Source organism: Opisthocomus hoazin, chromosome 8 (assembly GCF_030867145.1).
Source record: "Opisthocomus hoazin isolate bOpiHoa1 chromosome 8, bOpiHoa1.hap1, whole genome shotgun sequence".
In the NCBI taxonomy this organism is placed as follows: domain Eukaryota; kingdom Metazoa; phylum Chordata; class Aves; order Opisthocomiformes; family Opisthocomidae; genus Opisthocomus; species Opisthocomus hoazin.
In genome coordinates, this window is record NC_134421.1 from 19,570,391 (window position 1) to 19,591,393 (window position 21,003).

The 21,003-nt window shown below is 39.7% G+C and overlaps 1 protein-coding gene across 5 annotated transcripts in view; it reads right to left on the reverse strand.

Annotated features, from left to right (window-relative positions):
• The window catches only part of CNOT4 (CCR4-NOT transcription complex subunit 4), an 83,558-nt gene that overhangs the window by 4,689 nt on the left and 57,866 nt on the right, over positions 1 to 21,003 (reverse strand). For all 5 annotated transcript variants that reach the window (XM_075428924.1, XM_075428922.1, XM_075428923.1 and 2 more), the window contains 3 exons: positions 18,559 to 18,616; positions 18,021 to 18,270; positions 15,685 to 16,182 (listed from right to left, as the gene is read on the reverse strand). In XM_075428924.1, coding sequence (XP_075285039.1) covers positions 15,685 to 16,182; positions 18,021 to 18,270; positions 18,559 to 18,616 — 806 coding nt within the window. The remainder of the gene's footprint in view (positions 1 to 15,684; positions 16,183 to 18,020; positions 18,271 to 18,558; positions 18,617 to 21,003) is intronic.

Genomic DNA, 21,003 nt, shown 5'->3' on the forward strand with positions numbered 1-21,003 from the left:
ATTTCTCCTACCGTAAATCAAATCTACTTCCTGTTCCTTCCAGACCTCCAACTTTTTTCTTTGCAATACTAATGCACACAATACACAGTTTTAATAAAGAGTCTGGTGCAATACATTTCTCATTCAAACTTATGAAAAATTAAAAAAAAAACCAAACCAAAACAAAAAATAATCTAGTTACATGATCCTGTGGTTAAAGAAAATAATCCAGATTTTAAAAAGTAATAGTCAGAAATATCCTCGATAGGTATTTGTTCACAACCCCCTTGAACATCCACAAGCCCATATGAGACAAGTTCTAAATCAGTTTTTCAGAACAAAAGTAGCCAGCTCATCACCACAGAAATAACCGTGCAACAGATCTGCACGACACACCATTAGTTTCCACTTTATTTTCTCACTGCTGCTTCCAACAGCTTGTGCAAAGAAATGCAGCTCAGTTTAATCACTTGCTTCTACTACAAGGCAAAAAAGCACACACAAGATGCTTACTAGGACCACACATGAGTGAACATACTCATCGCAATACCTGTGAGCTGGGGATCTGCAAGCTGATGATGATCTTTATCATGGACATCACTAACCCCAACACACCCCCAAATCTCATATGCAAGAAAATAAAAGTGTAGAAGACCACATATGTGCAACATATCATTGAGGAAATTAATGAAGACAAAGCCATGTCATACATATAAGGAATAGGATAGGAAAATATATATAGTAGAGCATTAGGCCACCTCAGGCTAAGAAAATATACTTTATTTTTTTGTCGTGTTATTCTCCACTTAAAAAAAAAAGGACATAATGCATCATACATAAGAGCCCAGAAAGACAGCAAGCAGTTGAGATACAAGATTTTCATGGAACAGAAAAGGCTGGCACTGTTTGGTGAGGAAACATTAATCTGAGGCAGGCATAGTGCACCATTGTTGTGTACCCTCTACTAACTGAGAGGGTAAGAAAGTTAAGAAGAAACTGAGGAAGACCATCCTCTACCTCAACTGTCAGTACAAAATCCACTTGTAGTCACAGAAGTCAGGAGATGAAAGGACTAAAAGGATTCAGTATCTACAAAAACTGTATTATTTGCTAGCAATAAGGAAATTTATTTATTAAAATCTTGTGCTCCTGGGTACAATGTGACGAAACAGAGGATTCCAAAAGATTTACTGTCTTTCCCAGACAGCTGGGTTTGTGGGGCTGAAAGGCAAGCTACAACAAAAAAATTGCCCTCTGCCACCAAAGCAAAAGAAAGCAACACATTACTCCGTTGTCTCTAACAGGGTTTTCCAGCTTGGCTAATAAATGCCCAGAGTTTAAAAAAAAAAAAAAAAAAAGGAAACACCATGAACCAAACAAGACCAAAGTTTTAGAACTTTGCCAGACTCCTGGCCTCTAAGGAGAAATGCTGCAATTAAATTACTCTTGTAATATGGGATCTGGTAAAGGATTAAAATGCATTAAGAAGTTAAAATAGATGGGATCAACAGAGAATGCAATGCTCCACAACACTCCGTGCACCACCCTCTGAGGCCTCAGCTACTGCTTATGATAGGTAAAACACCTAGTTAGAAATAACTCCTGATACAACCCAGTACATGAGCAATCTCCAGGCACCGTACAGTGATACCCAAACCAAACAATCAAATCAGCACGTCTGTGCTGGAATCTCACAAGTTTTAAACAAGAACCTAAGCGAAACATGCAAGTCTACCCCAGAGGCAGGAGTTACTTCCACCACCTAAAAAAAGTATAAGTATATTCAGAAGAAATTACTAGTCATCCCTCAGCTATTTTGTCCTTTGTTAACTAAGTTTATACTTCACCATGAAGCTAATACCGTAGTTAAAAATTAGAAAAGGTCAGCTGTCAGTTAATACAGATCTCTTAAAAAGGGTATCTGTTTATTATCTTTCCCTACCTCTAAACTTCACTGGTTGAAGCGAATAATTTTTTGATTAGCTAGCAGACTTCGTTGGACATCATAACCTAGGAGTGTGGGAACCAATATATTGTTTCACCCTCTCAAGGGTAGAAACACTCTTTCTAGAGCCTCATCCTAATTTAAAGCAGCATGTCCATGGGCAGTGGGAAAACATAGAAGAAAACAAGTTGAGTGCAATGAAAGATTTTACACACCAACATAAACTGCAGATTCCTCCCTCCATGCCCTGGCTTTGTCTCTGGCAGGAGGGAATAAGCTGGTGAACCATCACTGAAAGCACCACTATTCACATGAAAAACAGGCTCAAATATGCATCCTGAACTCCAGTCTTCCCTTGATGTGCATTTCATAATCCTATCGGGTCTAGCGGAAATATGTGTTTACAGAGGTGAACAGATCCCACAGTTCTAGCACTGAACTTTTTTCAGGTGTCTGAGGTAGTACGCCAAGACGAAATAAAGACACTTGTATGTAAAATTTTCAAAGCCAACCAGCCAACCACTGTCTTAAAAGTGAGCAAAGGGAAGGAAAAAAGCTTCATCACAAACTTAACCTGTCCCCCCAATTTAAACAAAAATTACTTAAAGGCAGCTTAACATAGAATATGACTGAGAAGGCTGATCATTGATCTGTATAAAAACTGATCATACAGTGAATTTCTAAATAAAATCTATGCCCCATCATGATATCCTACCAGACAGTCTGATAGTGTTACTTCAATATCCTCTACCCGCAATGCCTTAACATTATTCCTTCAAATCAGGCAAAGCAGTGTGTATTTGGTGGAGAGACAGCAAAGACGATGGTCAAGCCAGAAACACCGTTCTGTTGTACATAATACTTTAGAAGATGTTTGCACAAGTGTCAGCTCCGTTGACATGGGCTGTTCTGTGACTTCATAAATTCTGACAAATGACACCGCAACGTAGACCTAAAGGTGTTTCAGATTTGGCCGCACCACACTGGTAATGTTGATGCACTTGATCTTTTATATTGAGGGTAATGGAACAGCATGTCTCAGAGTTTACTTGGCAGGAAACAAGCCCACTAAAACAAATGTCCTACAGAGACTAGACCATTTCAAGTTACTGCCCCAATTCTGATACAAGTCTGTGGTCAAATCTGTATCACAATTCACACAGTACGTGCTTAAATAAATACGACTAATAGCAAAGGTCACAAGATCACCACATTAAGTAAGTGTAAAGCAAGTGTATTTCTTTGCTCTGCCAAAATTATATGCCAAGCTACTACCAGAGCCTGATTTCATACTAATTGTGTAAAACCATTAAATACGTTTATTCTAAGAGTCCTAAATATTCTAGTCCTGCTGAAAAGCAAGCAGTCCTGCAAATCTAGGTTGCAGTTATTTATTTCTTTAAGAACCCATCAGTATGCCATGCGTGTGACCAAGGCATACAACAGTGCTCACAGAAAAGCTTCAAATAAGCAAAAGAAATTCAGAGGAAAACTGTGTATGAGAAAAAAATAAAATTAACAATGTCACATACCTGAGTGCACAGAGTAGCAACAGAAGGAATGAAGACAGACTATCAAGGTGTATTGAGTAAAAGAATGGCTATCGCAATGAACTGCTTGTAAGAAGGCCCTTGTGCAATCTTCAGGGACACCGTACAGAAACAGTTTTGAGGCCTTGGCAAGACAACCAGAACAACAAAGTTGTGCTGGACGGAGAGGGGAGGAAAAAGAAGAAAAAAAAAGAAAAAAGATGGGGGGGAAAAAGGAACTACCATAAAACATAAGACTACCGTAAAGAGTTCACCAGGAGTGTTTCAACTTGATCAGAAACAAATGGGGCCACCAGAAAACCATATCCTTTTGTATTGATATCCCTGTTAGTCCCAGCCTGTGCTTTGTGCTACCATTTTCACAAACACAACAGATTGTCTGGGCTTTCTGTGAAACAGCCCATTACACTATTCCAAGAAGTGACTGGGGCTTCTCTATATTATAATCTCAAAATTACTTTCCACTATTGGTATTTCTATTTTGCAAAAAGTTCTCTGAGGGGGGGAAGAGGAGGAGAGGATGATTTGCCACATCCTAAAATGAAATTATGCCCACCACATTAGATTAAAGCCTTTCATTCAAAGCTTATATACTTAGGAAGAAATTCTTCACCATGAGGGTGGTGAAACACTGGAACAGGTTGCCCAGAGAAGCTGTGGCTGCTCCCTCCCTGGAAGTACTCAAGGCCAGGTTGGATGGAGCTCCAAGCAACCTGGTCTAGTGGAAGATGTCCCTGCTCATGGCAGGGGGGTTGGAACCAGATGATCTTTAAGGTCACTTCCAATCCTTACCATTCTAAGATTCTAACCAACAACAAAACAGTTATGATAAAAACTGAATCCGTGTCACTTCAATATGAGTAATAACCTTGTGTTCTCATTATATTTTTAAAACCATGAGTAAAATCCAATTTAAACTGCTACGGTCTGAAGGATTTCACCCTCAGACTTCATTGATTCTGTGCATCTATGATTTCTAGGAATCCCACAATGCTTAAACCAAATGATGAAGTTTCACCCATTCACAGAGGCCTGAGAATGTCACTAGCAGATTAAAGACGACTGAATCCATCCACATTTAAACAGCAGCACTGCCCACGAGGAATACAAGTAGCCACTTCATATTATGGAGATAGCAAATGACAGGAGCCCTAGAAGATAAAGCTGTTTGAGGGGAACATTTAAAAGCCTCACCTACATTCTCTACACATGGGAAGCAACTTGGAAATCCACAAAAAAAGTTTTTTAAGTGTCATTCCACAGTGCAGGGTTTCAAATGAAAGTCTTATGGTTATGAGCTCTAGAAGCTGGGGAAACAAAAGGAGTGTATATACACACACCTACAAAATTGGCTTCGGTAGTCAAGAGACACCGGTCTGCCCTCAGCTTTAAAATAATGCAAGTGAAGCATCTTTTATCTTGATTTCACATTGGTTATATTAATTCCACACATACCCAAATTTAAAAGATATCCATGTAAATAAAAAAGCACTATTTTCCAATTTAAAATAAATCATGCGCAACTTAACATGCGAGTAAGCCAAGCTATCAAGTAAAAGAAGAACATATTGAATTCTAAAGTACAGACTTCAAAAGGGGAAAGCAAGTTTCTCTAAATAATTTTCCTTTTTGATGAAGATCTGACAGTACAACTTTCAAGCTTTCTGTGATTAAGTGTTAAGAGTCAGAAAGTTTAATTTATTTTCAGGAGAAATCCTTTCTACAACATCAATGAGGGGACAGCTCATCTTAGATATTCAATAGGAAGACTCATATTTGCTCACATGTACAGTGTCCGAATTTTACTAGGTTTGAGAAAAGCAATTTTACATTAAGTATTCTGGAGAGTTCTTGTGATTGACTTCTACTTACCATGGCTCAAGAGATCAATTCTAATACATAATTATAGTAGCCAGCTACCCAGTTTTATGCTAAGTAAATTTCAAACCAAGATTCTAATTTACTTTGAAAAACACACTTGACTTCATATCAGATGTTTCCACAGAATCCCACCATTTATTATTACTGACTTTGCAATCGCTTATTCCTAAAAATGCACAGTGGTCAACTCCACAATGTCAATCAAGTTGGGGCCTGCTGTCCCGCATACAAAAGAGACAACATATTCTGTAATGCTTCCACCCTAACCAACAAATAATCTGTTTTTTCCTGTGAGCTAACAAGATGCTTCTCATCCAAGAAAAGGACGCCATAACAAAATACAGTTCTCGCCACTGATGGCCTTAAACATTAACATAAGCCTAAACTGAGCACACAGAGACTTAAGATATTGAAATGAAGGAAATGGATACCTGAATCCTACACAGAACACTGTGATTAAAAGGCTCAAAGACATACAATTCCATTCGTCTAAGAAAACAAACTTAATTTTAACCTAAGTATACCTGCTGCTTACTCTTAGATTCTGCAACAGCGTTCAATCTCACCAGGTTATCCTATCTGTCAATTAAAAAAACCCCACCTTTGACCTCAAATGAAAATCCTGTGTCTACAAGTGTGCTTGCGGGTACATGCATAAGATGTATGCATAAATAAAAGCAAAACATATAATTTACTCTATGGCCAACGCAGTAATTAGAACTGGCAAAGAAAAAAACCAGACCTTCAAAGCTGTATCAATAATTAGCAAAAGCCTATCTAGTTCTGAAGGTTCTGGATTCCATGAGTACCCAACCAATTCTCTGACCAAGGCTGTGAGACCAGCATTAGCACAGTGAATGCATACTGAGAAATTATAAACTCATTTTTAATTTTTCCACACCTGTAACAATTAAGGCTGATGTGTATTTGTAGATACTTCAATCATTCAGTAGGAAGATCAGATAAACCGCAAGAAAGCCGAGAAGAAAAACAAACCTTCCATGACATGAAATTAATTCTGATTACTAAATGCTATCTTCCAATAGAGGCGACCCACTTTTTAATTACATGGGTTTTTTTTTTTAATAATTCCTTTGGGAACAAGCTGAAGTTCATATGAGGTTGTGATGCGGAAGGACCCAAGAGATGGCAAAGGATGGAAAAGATCAGATTTATTTTTTTTCCCCCCTCTCCTCTTCAATGTGATTTAGTATCACTGGGAGGAGAAACACTTTTTGTAAAGCTGCTCTTTCGATTGTTGTTACCCATTCAGGAGATTTCATTTACACTCCTCTCCCAAAACTAATTTTAAAAATATTTTTCTCAATGGTTCTTCAAGTTGGTGCATTTCAAAAAATGTTTACACAGAACACCTATGAACTGTCTATGCTTTTGCTAAAATTCATCAGTCATAACTGATATTTCATGAGATGGACTTGACTCAGAAGAAGTTGAAGTTTCAGGTCCATGCCCAAGGCATAGCCTCTGTGTTAGACACTACTACTAACAGGTGGCATTGCCAAGGTGTTAGACACTGCTACTAACAGGTGGCATTGCCAAGTGTATAATTTCCAGTCTTTAAATGGAAAATGCCAGGTTTTTAACATCACTAAATCCATTACATCTTTTAACTCACACTAATGGTTTACTGTATATTTTGAAGTGCGAGTTTGTATTTTAGAAAAGCATCCAAGAGAACACAGGACCCTGAGGCTAAGCATCTGCTTGCTGGAGGAAGGAGACAGATGCTACACCAGCCAATGGAGCTGCTTCTTACACTACTGCAGAGCTGTCTATAGGTAACCCACGAGATCTCCGAAAGGAAACAGCCTTTCTAGCTGTTGGTGAACCAGCCCTAAAGAGGAAGGGAAAAGTTCTTGTTCTATAAGCAATAACTACAGTCTTCCATCCCTAAAACACAGGCAAAGGCCCAACATTTAGTGCAGCTGAAGCTCATTTGGTGATACTACTACAGACATGAAGAGTCAGGAAATTTGATGCTAAATACCTCCCCATGAGCTTGTTTTCACCTTTTTCTGTGGAAGAGTAGCCCAAAAAGCTGTCAGGACTGATGGTCCAGAGCGCAAATTGGGTCAGCCACTCAGGCCACCTATTTCAGCCAATACCACATTTCTTTCAAGTCTAGCAGTGTTAATGTGATTAGTCATTCCTCTGATGTATTGCAGCCAAGAGAAGTCAAAAGATTTTTTTCCCCACACTTTTGTCACATTTTCTGCTTCTGAAATAAAATTACACATTTTAAAATAGGCATCTTGCTACTCAAAAAAGCAGGATGCCTGTCTTTCCCTGCCTTCCCCAATAATCTTACAATTAAAGATTTTAAGAAATATGTAAGAGCTTAAGACCAAGTTCCCAGACATGAGGGCACAGATATTTATACATCGAGCTTTATTTGGAACAATATCGATACAGTCTCCCATGATATCCTCCTAGGGAAGCTGAGGAAGTGTGGGCTGGATGAGTGGTCGGTGAAGTGGATAGAGAACTGGCTGAATGGCAGAACTCAGAGGGTTGTCATCAGCGGCGCTGAGTCTAGTTGGAGGCTGGTGACAAGTGGTGTCCCCCAGGGGTCAGTACTGGGCCCAGTCTTGTTTAACTTCTTCATCAACGACCTGGATGAAGAGTTAGAATGTACCCTCAGCAAGTTTGCTGATGACACCAAACTGGGAGGTGTGGTAGATACACCAGAAGGCTGTGCTGCCATTCAGCGTGACCTGGACAGGCTGGAAAGCTGGGCAGAGAGGAACCTGATGAGGTTCAACAAGGGCAAGTGCAGGGTCCTGCACCTGGGGAGGAACAACCTCATGCACCAGTACAGGCTTGGGGTGGACCTGCTGGAGAGCAGCTCTGCGGAGAGGGACCTGGGTGTCCTGGTGGACGACAGGTTAACCATGAGCCAGCAGTGTGCCCTGGCTGCCAAGAAAGCCAATGGGATCCTGGGGTGCATCAAGAAGAGTGTGGCCAGCAGGACGAGGGAGGTTCTCCTTCCCCTCTACACTGCCCTGGTGAGGCCTCATCTGGAGTACTGTGTCCAGTTCTGGGCTCCCCAGTTCAAGAAAGATGAAGAGCTACTGGAGAGAGTCCAGCGGAGGGCTACGAGGATGGTGAGGGGACTGGAGCATCTCCCCTACGAGGAGAGGTTGAGGGAACTGGGCTTGTTCAGCCTGAAGAAGAGAAGGCTGCGAGGGGACCTTATAAATGCCTACAAATATCTGAAGGGTGGGTGTCAGGAGGATGGGGCCAAGCTCTTTTCAGTGGTGCCCAGTGACAGGACAAGGGGCAATGGGCACAAACTGAGGCACAGGAAGTTCCGTCTGAACATGAGGAAGAATTTCTTCCCTCTGAGGGTGACGGAGCCCTGGAACAGGCTGCCCAGGGAGGTTGTGGAGTCTCCTTCTCTGGAGATATTCAAGACCCACCTGGACAAGGTCCTGTGCAGCCTGCTGTAGGTGACCCTGCTTTGGCAGGGGGGTTGGACTAGATGACCCACAGAGGTCCCTTCCAACCCCTACTATTCTGTGATATTCTGTGAATATCTCCTATACAATCATAAGAAAAAAATTCCACACGGCTTTGAAAACAGTTGCAATATTAGCACTGAAAGGCATTGGGAGGAAAGGGTGGGTGTGTGAGATGAGATTTTGGAACAGACAGAGAAGTAGCAAGACTTAAAGGACAGGTGCTGTGGACGAAGTTCTCTCAGAGATGGTGGCAGGATTACACTAAGGAAGGCAGGCCTCAGTAGTACATGGAGGAAGCGTATGAGAGTTAAGGGACAAGACAGAGGTAGGACAAGGAATATCCATAGCAGATTTCAAACAGTGTGACTTCAATGTTGGCACTGATTTAACATTTTGCAAATTAATCCCAAATCCCACTTCCATTTACTCTATATCAAACTTAGCAGCACCACGCTGGGTGTATTATTAATGCACCTCCAGAGCAACAGAAGCGAGGAAGCCAAAAGTTTATTTTCAAATTGAATTTGTTCCATATTGTGCTGAACACTGCACCTACTCACCAGTGAAACAGAAAGTAAGTTATGATGGGAAATAAAAGGAGAATGAATTTCAGGGGTGAGGGATACACACAGACACAAAGCACCTCCTAAAGAAGGGGGATGGAGGCCTGAGAACCACCATGGAAAGAAATGGGATGCAGCAAGCATAAGGACTGACAACAAAATATTCAGTGGCAAAGGCTGCACTAAGAACAGACATTTTTGTTGAGGAAAACAGGATACACAGGGTCTATGCAAGGGTCAGCAAAAGCAATACTTCTAATTTTACAATTTCAAAGCAGTGTTCAGGTCTCTATTTTTAAATGAGGAGTGACCTTGATACCAGGGTAACACATCCATTTCTGAGAGGAGCTGCTCTGCACTCTGGAAAGATACAGGCCTTTGGAGGTGCCACAGATTTCCTATTTTCAATCTTCACACCGAATCAGAGAAAAACTTCAGCTATAGACTGTCATAGATCTAACCAGGGGCACAGAAAAGACATTCAGCTGCCATGCTTTCTGCCCAGCTGCTGCTGGAAGCCAAACGTCAAGGAAGACCATCTGAAGTGAGCAAGCAGTCTTCTTTAAAGCATTAAGATAGAAAATTAAAAGACTAATGCATCTCTTGCTGTTAAGAGTAAGGCCATCAATACTTAAAACAGGCATTAAACCATTCACATATTGTCAGGTTGAGAGGAAAAGTATAGCAAAATGCTCTTTCAACCACCACATCCAAATAAAGGGATGTGAGGCAGCACTGTAAATCACATGGCCTGTTGCTAGGGTATGGGATTAAATGCATTTGGTACGCAGCATTTGGAGAATTTAAGTTTTACAACATGTTGAATTCAACAATCATACCACAGAGGCCAGACCCTCTTTTAAAAAGCACAGAAGCAGAACCCCCCAAAACCCCATACCAAATTATTATCATGAGACCATAGAAAAGTGTCAGCTGCTATACTGCAAATTTGATTTTTTTGCTTCCACGACTGTATAAACCAAGCAATATTTTTCTTTATTTGGGAGACAGAATCAACTATTAAGAATCAGCCTAACAAGAGGAGACAAAGTCGAAAGGACAAAGATCAAATACGAAATGTGTACCCCCAAATGGAAATGAGGTTACATTCTGAGAAAAATACCAAGTCAAGACAGGGACTCTCAGTATTAAAGGCAGAGCATGTCAACACTAATTCTGATATCTCACCCTTCTCTGTGGTCTTAATAAAGCCTTTTATACAATATGATCATAGCCAACATACAGGTATCTTTCCTTGTTTTAGTAAAATGTTGTCCAAAAGGTAGCATTAGGCAAGAAAGGATTTGATGTCCAAGACAAGTTCAATAGCTGGGGGCAAAGAGGCCAGAAAATTTAAAGTGGGAGAAGGTGCAACACTAAGTTGTTCAGATATGGAAGAGCTCAGTGCCTAAAATAAGTGGGAAGAAGTTGGACCTTATTAATATAACCCTCATTGCTTTGCTGTCCCTGCTACCAGCTACTGCTTCACAAAAACCTAAACGCCGGTAAGACTCAAAAATGTCCACACTACTCAGCATCCTGGTAAGGAATGCAACACCACTACCACAAAGACTGCTGGATGGCACCCAAACTATACAGCACTGTCCACCTATTTATTGCCTCAATCTCATCTTTAAACATAATTCCATTAATTAGGCTGTGCATTTTCAAGAGATATAAGCCACAACATCAAAACAAAAACATCTGGAGAGAACAAAATTTTGATTTGTCAATTATATTCAACTACAAAGACTTCTGACATTCAAGCCCTGCATTTTGAAGTTTCAGCAACAGTTCACAGAAGTCTACTGCAATCTCCACATCAATTGGCTTCATGGCTAAAATAACTTGATGATTTTACAGTGGTTATCTTCAAGGACAACAGCTAAAACTTTTTTCTTCCCCTACCCTAAACGGGGTTTAATCCTTTGTGCTTCCTATCTGTCTGTTTCCACTTGACTATTTCCTCTTAGATTTCAAACATTTGCATGATATACATAAATTGCCTGTCTGTTCAAGAAGCATTTGGACAATGCTCCGAGATGTATGGTTTGATTTTTAGGCTGCCCTGTGTGGAGTTGGGGGTTGGACTCGATCCTTGTGGGTCCCTTCCAACTCAAGGGGTTTCAGCGATTTATGTGGGAAGAATATATACACACTATTGTGTAGCATCAGTCTTGGAACAGTTCAAATTTCAAACTATCTCACTGCTATTAAATCTGCAAGTTCTTACAATTAAATTTTGTCTCATTTGGAATTATGTTCAAGGTAATCATGAAATTAATAAATGAAGTAACAGCCAGTGTTTCAAAATGTCAAGTACTTCATCTTGCATAGACCTGACAGGAAAGGCAGACTATTAACAGCTTTATACTCATACTTTTAACTGTGTGATTTTGTTCTTAGACTTTTTCTGTGTAATAAAATCAACGACGACCAGCCACTCTGTGAATTCCAGAAGTAAAACTTCTATACACTCTGTTAATCTGAGTCCTACTTTATCATCCAGTAATATACCTATTATGTTAGAATACACCACCGGACAGTAGGGTAGCACAGATGATAGCGTATTAGTTATCAAATTACAGAGTTTCCCGTTACCCTAAAGTAACATAAAAATAAAGGCACCCACCCACCCACATTGCTGTCATTAGATCTTTCCTTTGGCATTATGTGCAGAATAAAGCATAGATGCTGTCCCATATTATTGGGACAGCTTGCACACAATCTAGGGTAAGACTGCTTTTAGCAACAATTATGCTGTCCATGAATAAGAAGTCACTGAATTTTTCTCCTGAGGCACAGTTACAATTACACAATAAATCATCTAATCCATCCCACGCCACAGAACAGCAACAAGCCTAAATTGTCCCTTACAATGAGAACATGTAACATCTGCTACAGTTTGCAAAATCATACAGCGGGGGGAGAAAAAAAATCCTAGTTTGTGAATTAGTCAGTCAAAAAGTTCATGTAAATATGGGTTGGGGACAAATGTATGCCTGACGAGTATGACACATTTCAGGTATATGCATAATAACATTATGAAGTCAATCACGTGTCATTGTGCCATTTCACTGGAAACTGAAGAATGAGTTTAATAAATACTACTTCCCCTGAAAAACAGGCTACAAATTTTATATAGAAATTATTTTAAAATGAGAGCTTATAAAATGTAGTTAGTGCCCGTGTCCCTCCATTTTAAGTCTGGTTCACATCACAAAACAGCCCTACTTGGAGCTGTGGGATTACAAATACAGCACAGCTCTGATTCTCAACTAAACAAAAGGTAGCTTCAGAATATTACATTTACCATGTCACACAAACATTTCAAATTCATATGAACACTAATGCCTACCTAAAACAGAAGCCGCAGCAGCTTTAAAGAGATTGTTTTCTTCATATAAGCCTCCAAACCACAAGCACACTTGGTGAAGTGAACTAACATTGGATTTAGAAAGCCTAGAAAATAGTATACTAACTTCACATGAAGTTATAAAAAGTTTTTAAATCTGCTTGTTTTCATGTAAGTGAAATAGAAAAGTTGAAAAGGGTTGATTAAATAGAGCAGGCAAATACACAAAATAAATAAATGTGTCTGGTTTTGTTTTTTTTTTTAAATGACTGGTCCAGTATCATCTGCTTTAGGAATTTATAGTCCTGTAAAAAATTGTGATCGAGGACCTTAGGAAACATGCATCTCTGAAAGCTACTGAAGGTCTCTGCTAGAAGACAGAATGTGAGGTTTCACCTGCACTAGGTTTCTTTTGCTGTTACATCTGAAATAGCTGAATTGGGGGTGTTTACTAAAACACCCCAATACAGACTAACAAAAGAGCTAACAAAAGGGAGCTTCAGGTATACAACCAATCTCTCCACACTGCTAAACGGCAGTTATGATACCCACCACATTTCTAGCAGGTCAGCTAGAGTCTGTTACAAAGCACTGCAATAAAGTCCCATCGCTATGATTTCTCCGTACTTGTACACCACTTTCCTCCCCTAACCCCACCAGACAGCTGTATCTGTAAATCAAATGAGGAAACGAGGAAAATTCTGTAATTATATATCTGCTACTGATAAATTAAAAGTAAGCATAAAGAACAGGAATTGTTTTACAAAGAACATAAAAGGAATTTGCTGAGAGACCTATACACCAGATATGGATTTGAAAAGTCAGAATAATCAATAAATTGGGAACTATTAAGTCAGCACACGAAAAAGAGATATGAGGACATGTCCTGACTTTCACATTATTTGTACTTCTGAAGCAGTCAGATCACCAAAGAAAACCCTAGGCACTAAATAGCACACAAATACTACAAATCCATAACCCAACAAACAAAACCAGAACTACCTGAGACTTCAGCTGATTTCTGACAACAGGAAAAGGAGTAAATCTGTGTTTGAGCAAATGATTCTTCTTTCAAGACAGATCGAAGCTGACATGTAGATCAGCTGAGAAGCGTTTGCACTGCAGCAACTGCTGCTATCTAATTGTCAGCGAGGCAGCTAACAATGTTTTCTCCAACAAGAGATTAAGACTAAGTCAAGGGAACTTTCCATAGAGACTACAGCAGATGTTTATTTTCTGTTCTTAGCACTGTATTTGCCAAAAATATTTTGAGATTAATTGGTTCTAGCAGTTGCAGGCAAAAAAGGATATACTTAAATAGCAACTCTGTTGCCTTAAAACATATGGGGGAAGTACATGACATGGGCTGTGCATCAACCAGTACCACACAACTGGCTCTTCAGGAGTCGTACCAAGGATCTGAGTCTTCTACAACAGAAGAGGTCCACTTTCAGCCTGCTGAAGGCAATTAAAGTAATGCAATTTAAAGAATACTTTTGCAAACCTAGAATCAAACTGTACTACAAACAGATCTTTTTCAGCACTAAAGGATTTTTTTAGTCCCCCTAGTCCAGACAATAGTCTTGTTACTGGCCCCTTGAACTAGCAATTTTTAGAACTTAGGGGTAAAGGCAAAACTTGATGTCTTGCAATGTTCCTGGAAGCTCTGTGTAGTTTAGGAGAAAGTGCTATGGATGCCACATTTTGACATCACATGATTTTTTTTTTACACTTCAGTGTAACCAGTATCAGTCATTTTAGTCTAAAAAAAAAAAACAAAAACAAAAGCAACTTTGCCACTGCCAGTATAAAGAGTTTTGAACTACTTGCATTTGTAGCCTGGACCAAGTGCTTATGCTATGAATCAGCTTAAGGACCCTACAGCACTACTGGAGCTTCAACAAGCCTTCAAAGAGGACAAAGTACAAAGAAGCTAACAGCCAAAATTATCTCTTGTACTAGAGCATCAAAAACATGCAGTGACTAGGTCACTAGGTCTAGGTCACTTCCTTATACTATAGCTAGTACATCTCAAAACCCATGAAAAGAAAATAAACCTGGCAACATCCCAAGCAGCAGTTTTTTCCATCTCAAGCCTACAAAGAGCTTGCAGAGACTTTCTACCTGCGGTTCACTATGCACTTCATACAATTTTTTTCCCCCTGTGAGGAAAAGGGAACCTGTTTGGGCCAAGCTAAACTGGAAGTATGGAAGGACTTCAAACTCCAGGAGTTAATTTTTAATCAAGACAATTATTGTTACAACTAGCTCCTTAATTGTACATTGCTGCAAGAGCCTATCAATCCATTCAGGCCAGCCTGAACTGGCCTGACTGCATTTATTTTCCTCCAACATTACAATCAGGATGAATTTTCTTACACACATTGCAAGCATCCATTCAGTGAAAGATTAGCATAATATTAATGCCATGTGAAGTACAGAAATGAACAGCACTGGATATTTTATTGTGCAGCCATTTGGTTATGCACAAGAGGGAACAACCCAGCCAAGACATCTGGAACAAACTACCATCATTACAACTTTTTGCACAATTTTAAGAACTCCGGTCAGCACCTGCCTGTCGACGTGGAAGTCACAATGCGCTTCCAGGGCCTACTCTTAAGGAAAGCCAGTCTGGCAAGACTGAAGAACCAAAATACCAATCTGCTTTGGCACAAAATTAAGCGGGCACAGAATACTCCACCTTCCTTATAAAGCTCAATATTACAAGGCTAAACATCCAAATAAGGTTTTTCAAATGAAAAGGGCCTATTTAAAACAATATTCCTCCCTCTGTTCATAAACCTAGTATGACAGTCAAGAGACACCACTCCACCACTTGTAGCTGGCTATTCCCTTTTCCTGTCCTGGCTCAGAGAAGCTGAAAGCATGAATTAAGTCATATTCACGGCTGTCCCGATTCACCTACCTGATATAGGGATCCCTCCCAGACCTGTGCTGTGTTGTGGTGGGAGATTCAAGTCCAAGAAATTACTGTTTGAGGTGGGATTTGCTGTGTGGTTCAAGTGCATGATGCTATTGCGTGGGAAGGCCATCCAAGGATAGCGAGCTGCTTGGCCTGGAAAACTGAAGGAGTTGTAAACTGCTCGATGTTGTTGAAACTGTGGGAACCTCTGTGGCATGACTGGAAAGGTGCTACTGAGAGAGTTGGCATTTGCAGGTGCAGCAGGATGCAGGAATCCAGAGCCTGGCCCTTTGGCAGCTGTAGTGTGTGGGGTAGGGTTCTGAAGAGTTGTGGGTGAGAGGGAAGGCTGGTCTTGGACTGACAGTTCCTTCTCAATCAGGTCTGCTAAGGCTTTGCGGGTGATGTCAAAGGGGTCAAACCCTAAGTCGTCCTCTTGCTGTTTGGAGGAACCAAACCCAAAAGCCGCTTGCCAGTCTGTGGAGGAGGATACTGGTATAGTTTCTGCCGGAGAGGAACAGGATTCAGAGCAAGAATTAGTAAGTATTTATCCATACAAGAATTTCAGCCTCAGTGTATCTGAATCTATGCTGCCAGTTATCTTTCATGTAATACTTCTATATACGCTCCCCAAAGACACTTTATTCATCAGCTTAGAATGCCATTTTCAGATCAAATTGTCATAGATTTCTACTTACAGTGAAGCAGGAGAACCAGCAAATAGTACTTTTACTGCAAAACGACGGAAAAGCCTTGTCAAATAAGTATTTTCAGTAATAGCACCAGGTAGAAAGAGACTAAGAAACACTTGCTTAGAACCTGCTTTACACCCATATTGCTTGAGGGAAGTGTAACCACGCAGAGCTTAAATAAGGTTGTTATACAGTTCAGTATTTTGCTTTCAGTATTAATGCCGTGCTTCAGCTCTGCTGTGCAAGAAAGGTGGGGAGGAGACGATCCCTCACAAAGGGGAACCTCTGAGCAGTGGTTAAAAAAAAACCCACTGATGAAAAAAAAAAAAAGCCAAATTCTTGAGTAGACGCCTCGATAAAACAAAAGGAAATATGTAACTACATTACAAGATATTGTTAAATATTTTGAGGCAGTGTTGTAAAAAAGGTTTATCAGAATCTCCCTGCATTTTCAACTACTATTTCATTTCATTTCTTTTTCAGGTTCAGTGAACACTGGGTCTAGTTTCACAGTATTTTTCCCCAAAAAAGGCGTAATACAAACTGATGAGTACAACATACTCAGATGCAGTATCACTCACAACATTAACTCCCTCTGCTGGTAGGGAACCTGATCTGCGGCTTTAAGGAGTTAAAATTAAGCCCAGTATCCTCATAGAAAAGAAATCTACACTTCTATTTTCACTTCAAAAATCCATGACAACAGATAAAAAAGAATTGCTAGACAGACAAAAATTTGACGTTATATTTTTATTTAAATAGCAACCATACATTTTACATTAATTATGAAACGAACAAGATCTCTACTACCTGGAAATTGTCTCTCACTGCTATTTAATCCTCACAAAATTGGTGCCTGTAGTACTTGAGCATCAGGTAATTTCCTTGGCAATAAATATTGTTTACAAACACGACTGTGACATCCGGAAGTCAGATAAACATCCGAAGAAGATTCATCACTAAGTAAACTAACTGTGTCCCAAAGTATATTTTTTCATTTAGTTTTCCAACAACTGCTTCAAATTTATAATTTGTGAACTCTTAAATAGTGCTAACAATTCCCAAGACTATCTAAATACACCTAAAACAATGTTTCATTCATACGAAGCGGTATTTCATAGGAAAGTACCTGGAAAATACAGGTATCTTTCAGTTGATGCCATTAACCGTATTTTTATCTTCTCTGAATGCATGTAATCTCACTTTGGAAAGAGAAAAATTAGGCACCTTCAGATAACTATACAGGGTACTACAGAAAATTCTGAATTCCACTGCACAGCTTCTGATGTTAGAATTACAGATTATAACAGATTATTACACCAACATGTACTGACACTAAATATTTTCCCCACTGTCAATAAAAACCCGTGACATTAAACATACATGTCACATCCTACTATTTAGACCGGCACATGGCTAAGAAAAATCTAAAATAAGCACACTGATAATTTAGCCATGCAGCTGGAGAAGTTTGTAAAGTTTCTTCTAGAAGAAGCCAGTGGAATTTATCTGTAGTTAAGCAACAAATTTTAATCATTCGTGAAGGGGGAAAAACAGTATGGAGCAAGACCCAGAGTTTTTGGTTCTACACAGTTTTAGACATCAGTTGCAAAATCAAGCAATACGCAGCCATATAACCTGTGTACATACCTGATGTGAAGAGGCTCTGTGGTTCTGGTGCTGTGGGCCAGTCATTTGAAGTCTGTGGAGAGCTGGGGAATGGAGGAAGCCCACTAGGGATGGGGTTAGGGTGCCGGAAGTTGTCAGAGAAGAGCGACTGTGATTCTGTTACGGCCCCTTCAAAAGGAGACCGTGCACTGTGATTAGATGAACTGATGGGTATGACTGGATTGGATTTTGCTAAACCAGGCGGTGGTGAAGGTGTGTCACTGTTTGTCATCTACAGGCAAAAGAGGAAGAGAAACAATTAGGACATGGGTGTCTATATATAAAACACTCTTCACTAATAGAGTTGAAAAATTTCCTCAGAACTTTTGGCTGCAATTAGGTTAGTTTATATATATATATAGCTCCGTACAAGGTAAAAAATAAAAATCAACTTAGTAGTAGCATTTTTTAGGTTTAGATTTATTATACACTTCAGAAAGTACTTGCTTCTCCAATTACAAGTTGTACTAAGCCCTCAAACTCAATTCTTACTTTCACAGCATTTATCTTTATGTCTTACCTGCTGGGAGCTGTCACCGTTTCCTATACTGAGGGAATCTGAAGGTTTGTCGATAGGGCTGCAAAAGTGGGAGGGGAAAAGAGACAATAAGACACTCAAGTATTTAACCTAAAAATCAACATTTGCTTTTGTAGCTGTAGAAAAGCCTTGAAATAAAGCAAAATTAATTTGGAATTAAGAAGGAAAAAAGTCCATTTATTATTTATGAGACTGCTTTTTTGAAGTCATAAGCATTACAATAATTTGCCATATATTGTAATACTTCTTCACACCACTCTCCACTCTGCTTGTTGATTGCCCTGTTAAGGAAAAGGAAAGTTTTAAACATATTCCTAGTAACTCTATGCCATTCAAAAAAACAGGACTCTTGTACTATGGCAGTATTCTGTAGTAGCATAGATGGCACTGACTACTACTGGAGAGAAACTTGGGAACAGATTCGTTTTCCAAATACCTACGTTGTCAGTTCCCACACAAGTCCTAAATAAATCTGTGGAGAGAGGAAAGATTAACTATTTAGTCTTGATGGCAAGTTAAGCCTCCTGCCAGCCTTCAAGCTTTAACCAGCAGAAGTTTGCTCCAAGGTAAGATGACTTGAGTTTTGAGACAACAGAAGAGGAACGCTGCAGGAAAAGATACAGCATAAAAACCCTGCCAACAAACATAAAAGAGAATAAAAGGTAAGATACAGCAGAAAACCACCTCGGAAAGCTATTCACTGGGAATTAATATAACTTGGCTGAAATGGCACATCTCAGGATTGAGGATTCTAAATTTAATCTACCTGTAAGAGAAGATGCGCAAGCATCAGGCTGCACAGCCCAAAACACTGGTCCTACAAACAAGGACCAGAAGTACGAACATGAATTTCAGTTCCATTAAGAGGCCAGAATGTGATACAAGTCAAATTATGGCCATAATGTGGCAGCACAAGACAAATACATATATAATTATTTTAACTGGGTGCAGACTTCAGATTCTAGCTACATCTTGTTTTCAAACATCCCTTGCTGCTGCAAAGTTTAAATACTGCATAAAGCCACACATCAAGGTCAAAAATTTGGAAGATCACTTCCCCCCATATCTGTTCTCCGTGAATAACTAGAGTCAAAACCCAGCAGAATTAATTGTTCTTCATTCTAAATAAACTGTATAACAGCAATCCATCAATAAAAACAATTTTTGTGCAGAACAACACTGGATTGAGGCAGTATCTCAACAAGATAACTGAAACATTTATGACTATAAAAGAAAAAGCAAAAGAACATACTTGCAAACAAGCATTACTCCAGTGAAGATTTACAAATACTTTCTACCCAGCGCTTGAGCGGCATGTATAAGGTTCTTCCATTTAGAACAAACTGCCCTGAGTTAGTAATTTCTGAATACCTATAGCACAAGTTTGCTGTAGACTCTTCACTACACCACAGTCACTCTGATTGTAGACCTGATATTCCAGCCAAATCCTTTTCCCAAAGCTGCTGATGAAGTCATAATCCTTCAGTTTACAAAGCTATGTGTAAGACAGACAACTTTTAATGACAGTCTAAGCGCTGAAAGTGTTTATTAGACTTGAATCTGCCTAAGAAGCCTTTAACTCTAACACCGGCTTCCAGCCCTCACAAATGAACAAGATTCATTATGCACTGGCTAGAATATTTTTACCTACGGTTAGCCCATTCTTTTCAGAAAAGATAAGGAAGCTGCACGTCACTACTGCAACACAAGCACAGCATCTCAGACAACACCATCTCAGACCACACCTCAACGGGGACTGTTATTAAGCCTTACGAGCAAGTAATTTCAACAGCATTCACAATGTTAATGCATTGGTTCAATATTGATTTAAAACGAAGATTGGCTACCTAATTGGCAACACCACTTCTTGAAATATTAGGGTTTACCTTGTTATTTTCCCATCTAACCTCTGAATGAGCCCAACTAACATTAAATAAGGGGGTCTATAAAAAACAAAACTGCATGACTGGAGACTACTATTGCAACTGCAAGTGATACTTCTGATGGAAGAGGACACCAGTACTATTCAAGAAGGGCACCAAAAGAGGAAAAACGCTGATTAGCAATAAGAAAAGTTATTGCAAGCAGACAAATTACTACTTCTGCACAAAGAAGCCTCAGTCAAACCTGCTGCTCTGTTGCTCCTGTTACTGAGTGATAATCAGGGAACGCTAACCTCTGCAGTTGTGTTTCTGGAACATCATTGTAAAGAGACAAGAGATATTCAGCCCTAACGTTTAGCTTCCTCCCACTGAAGCTCTTCCAAGTGACAAGCCTCCTTATGTGTACCAAGCAGTGTGCTACTTCTGTGAAAGCTTCTGTATAGAAATGAAGGGCTTAGCTCTGGCTGGGATCATGTAAGCTGTTGAACCCCTAGTTATTCAGTTCCCCTCAGCCCTTACCTGTACCATCACTTACTAACTTCTT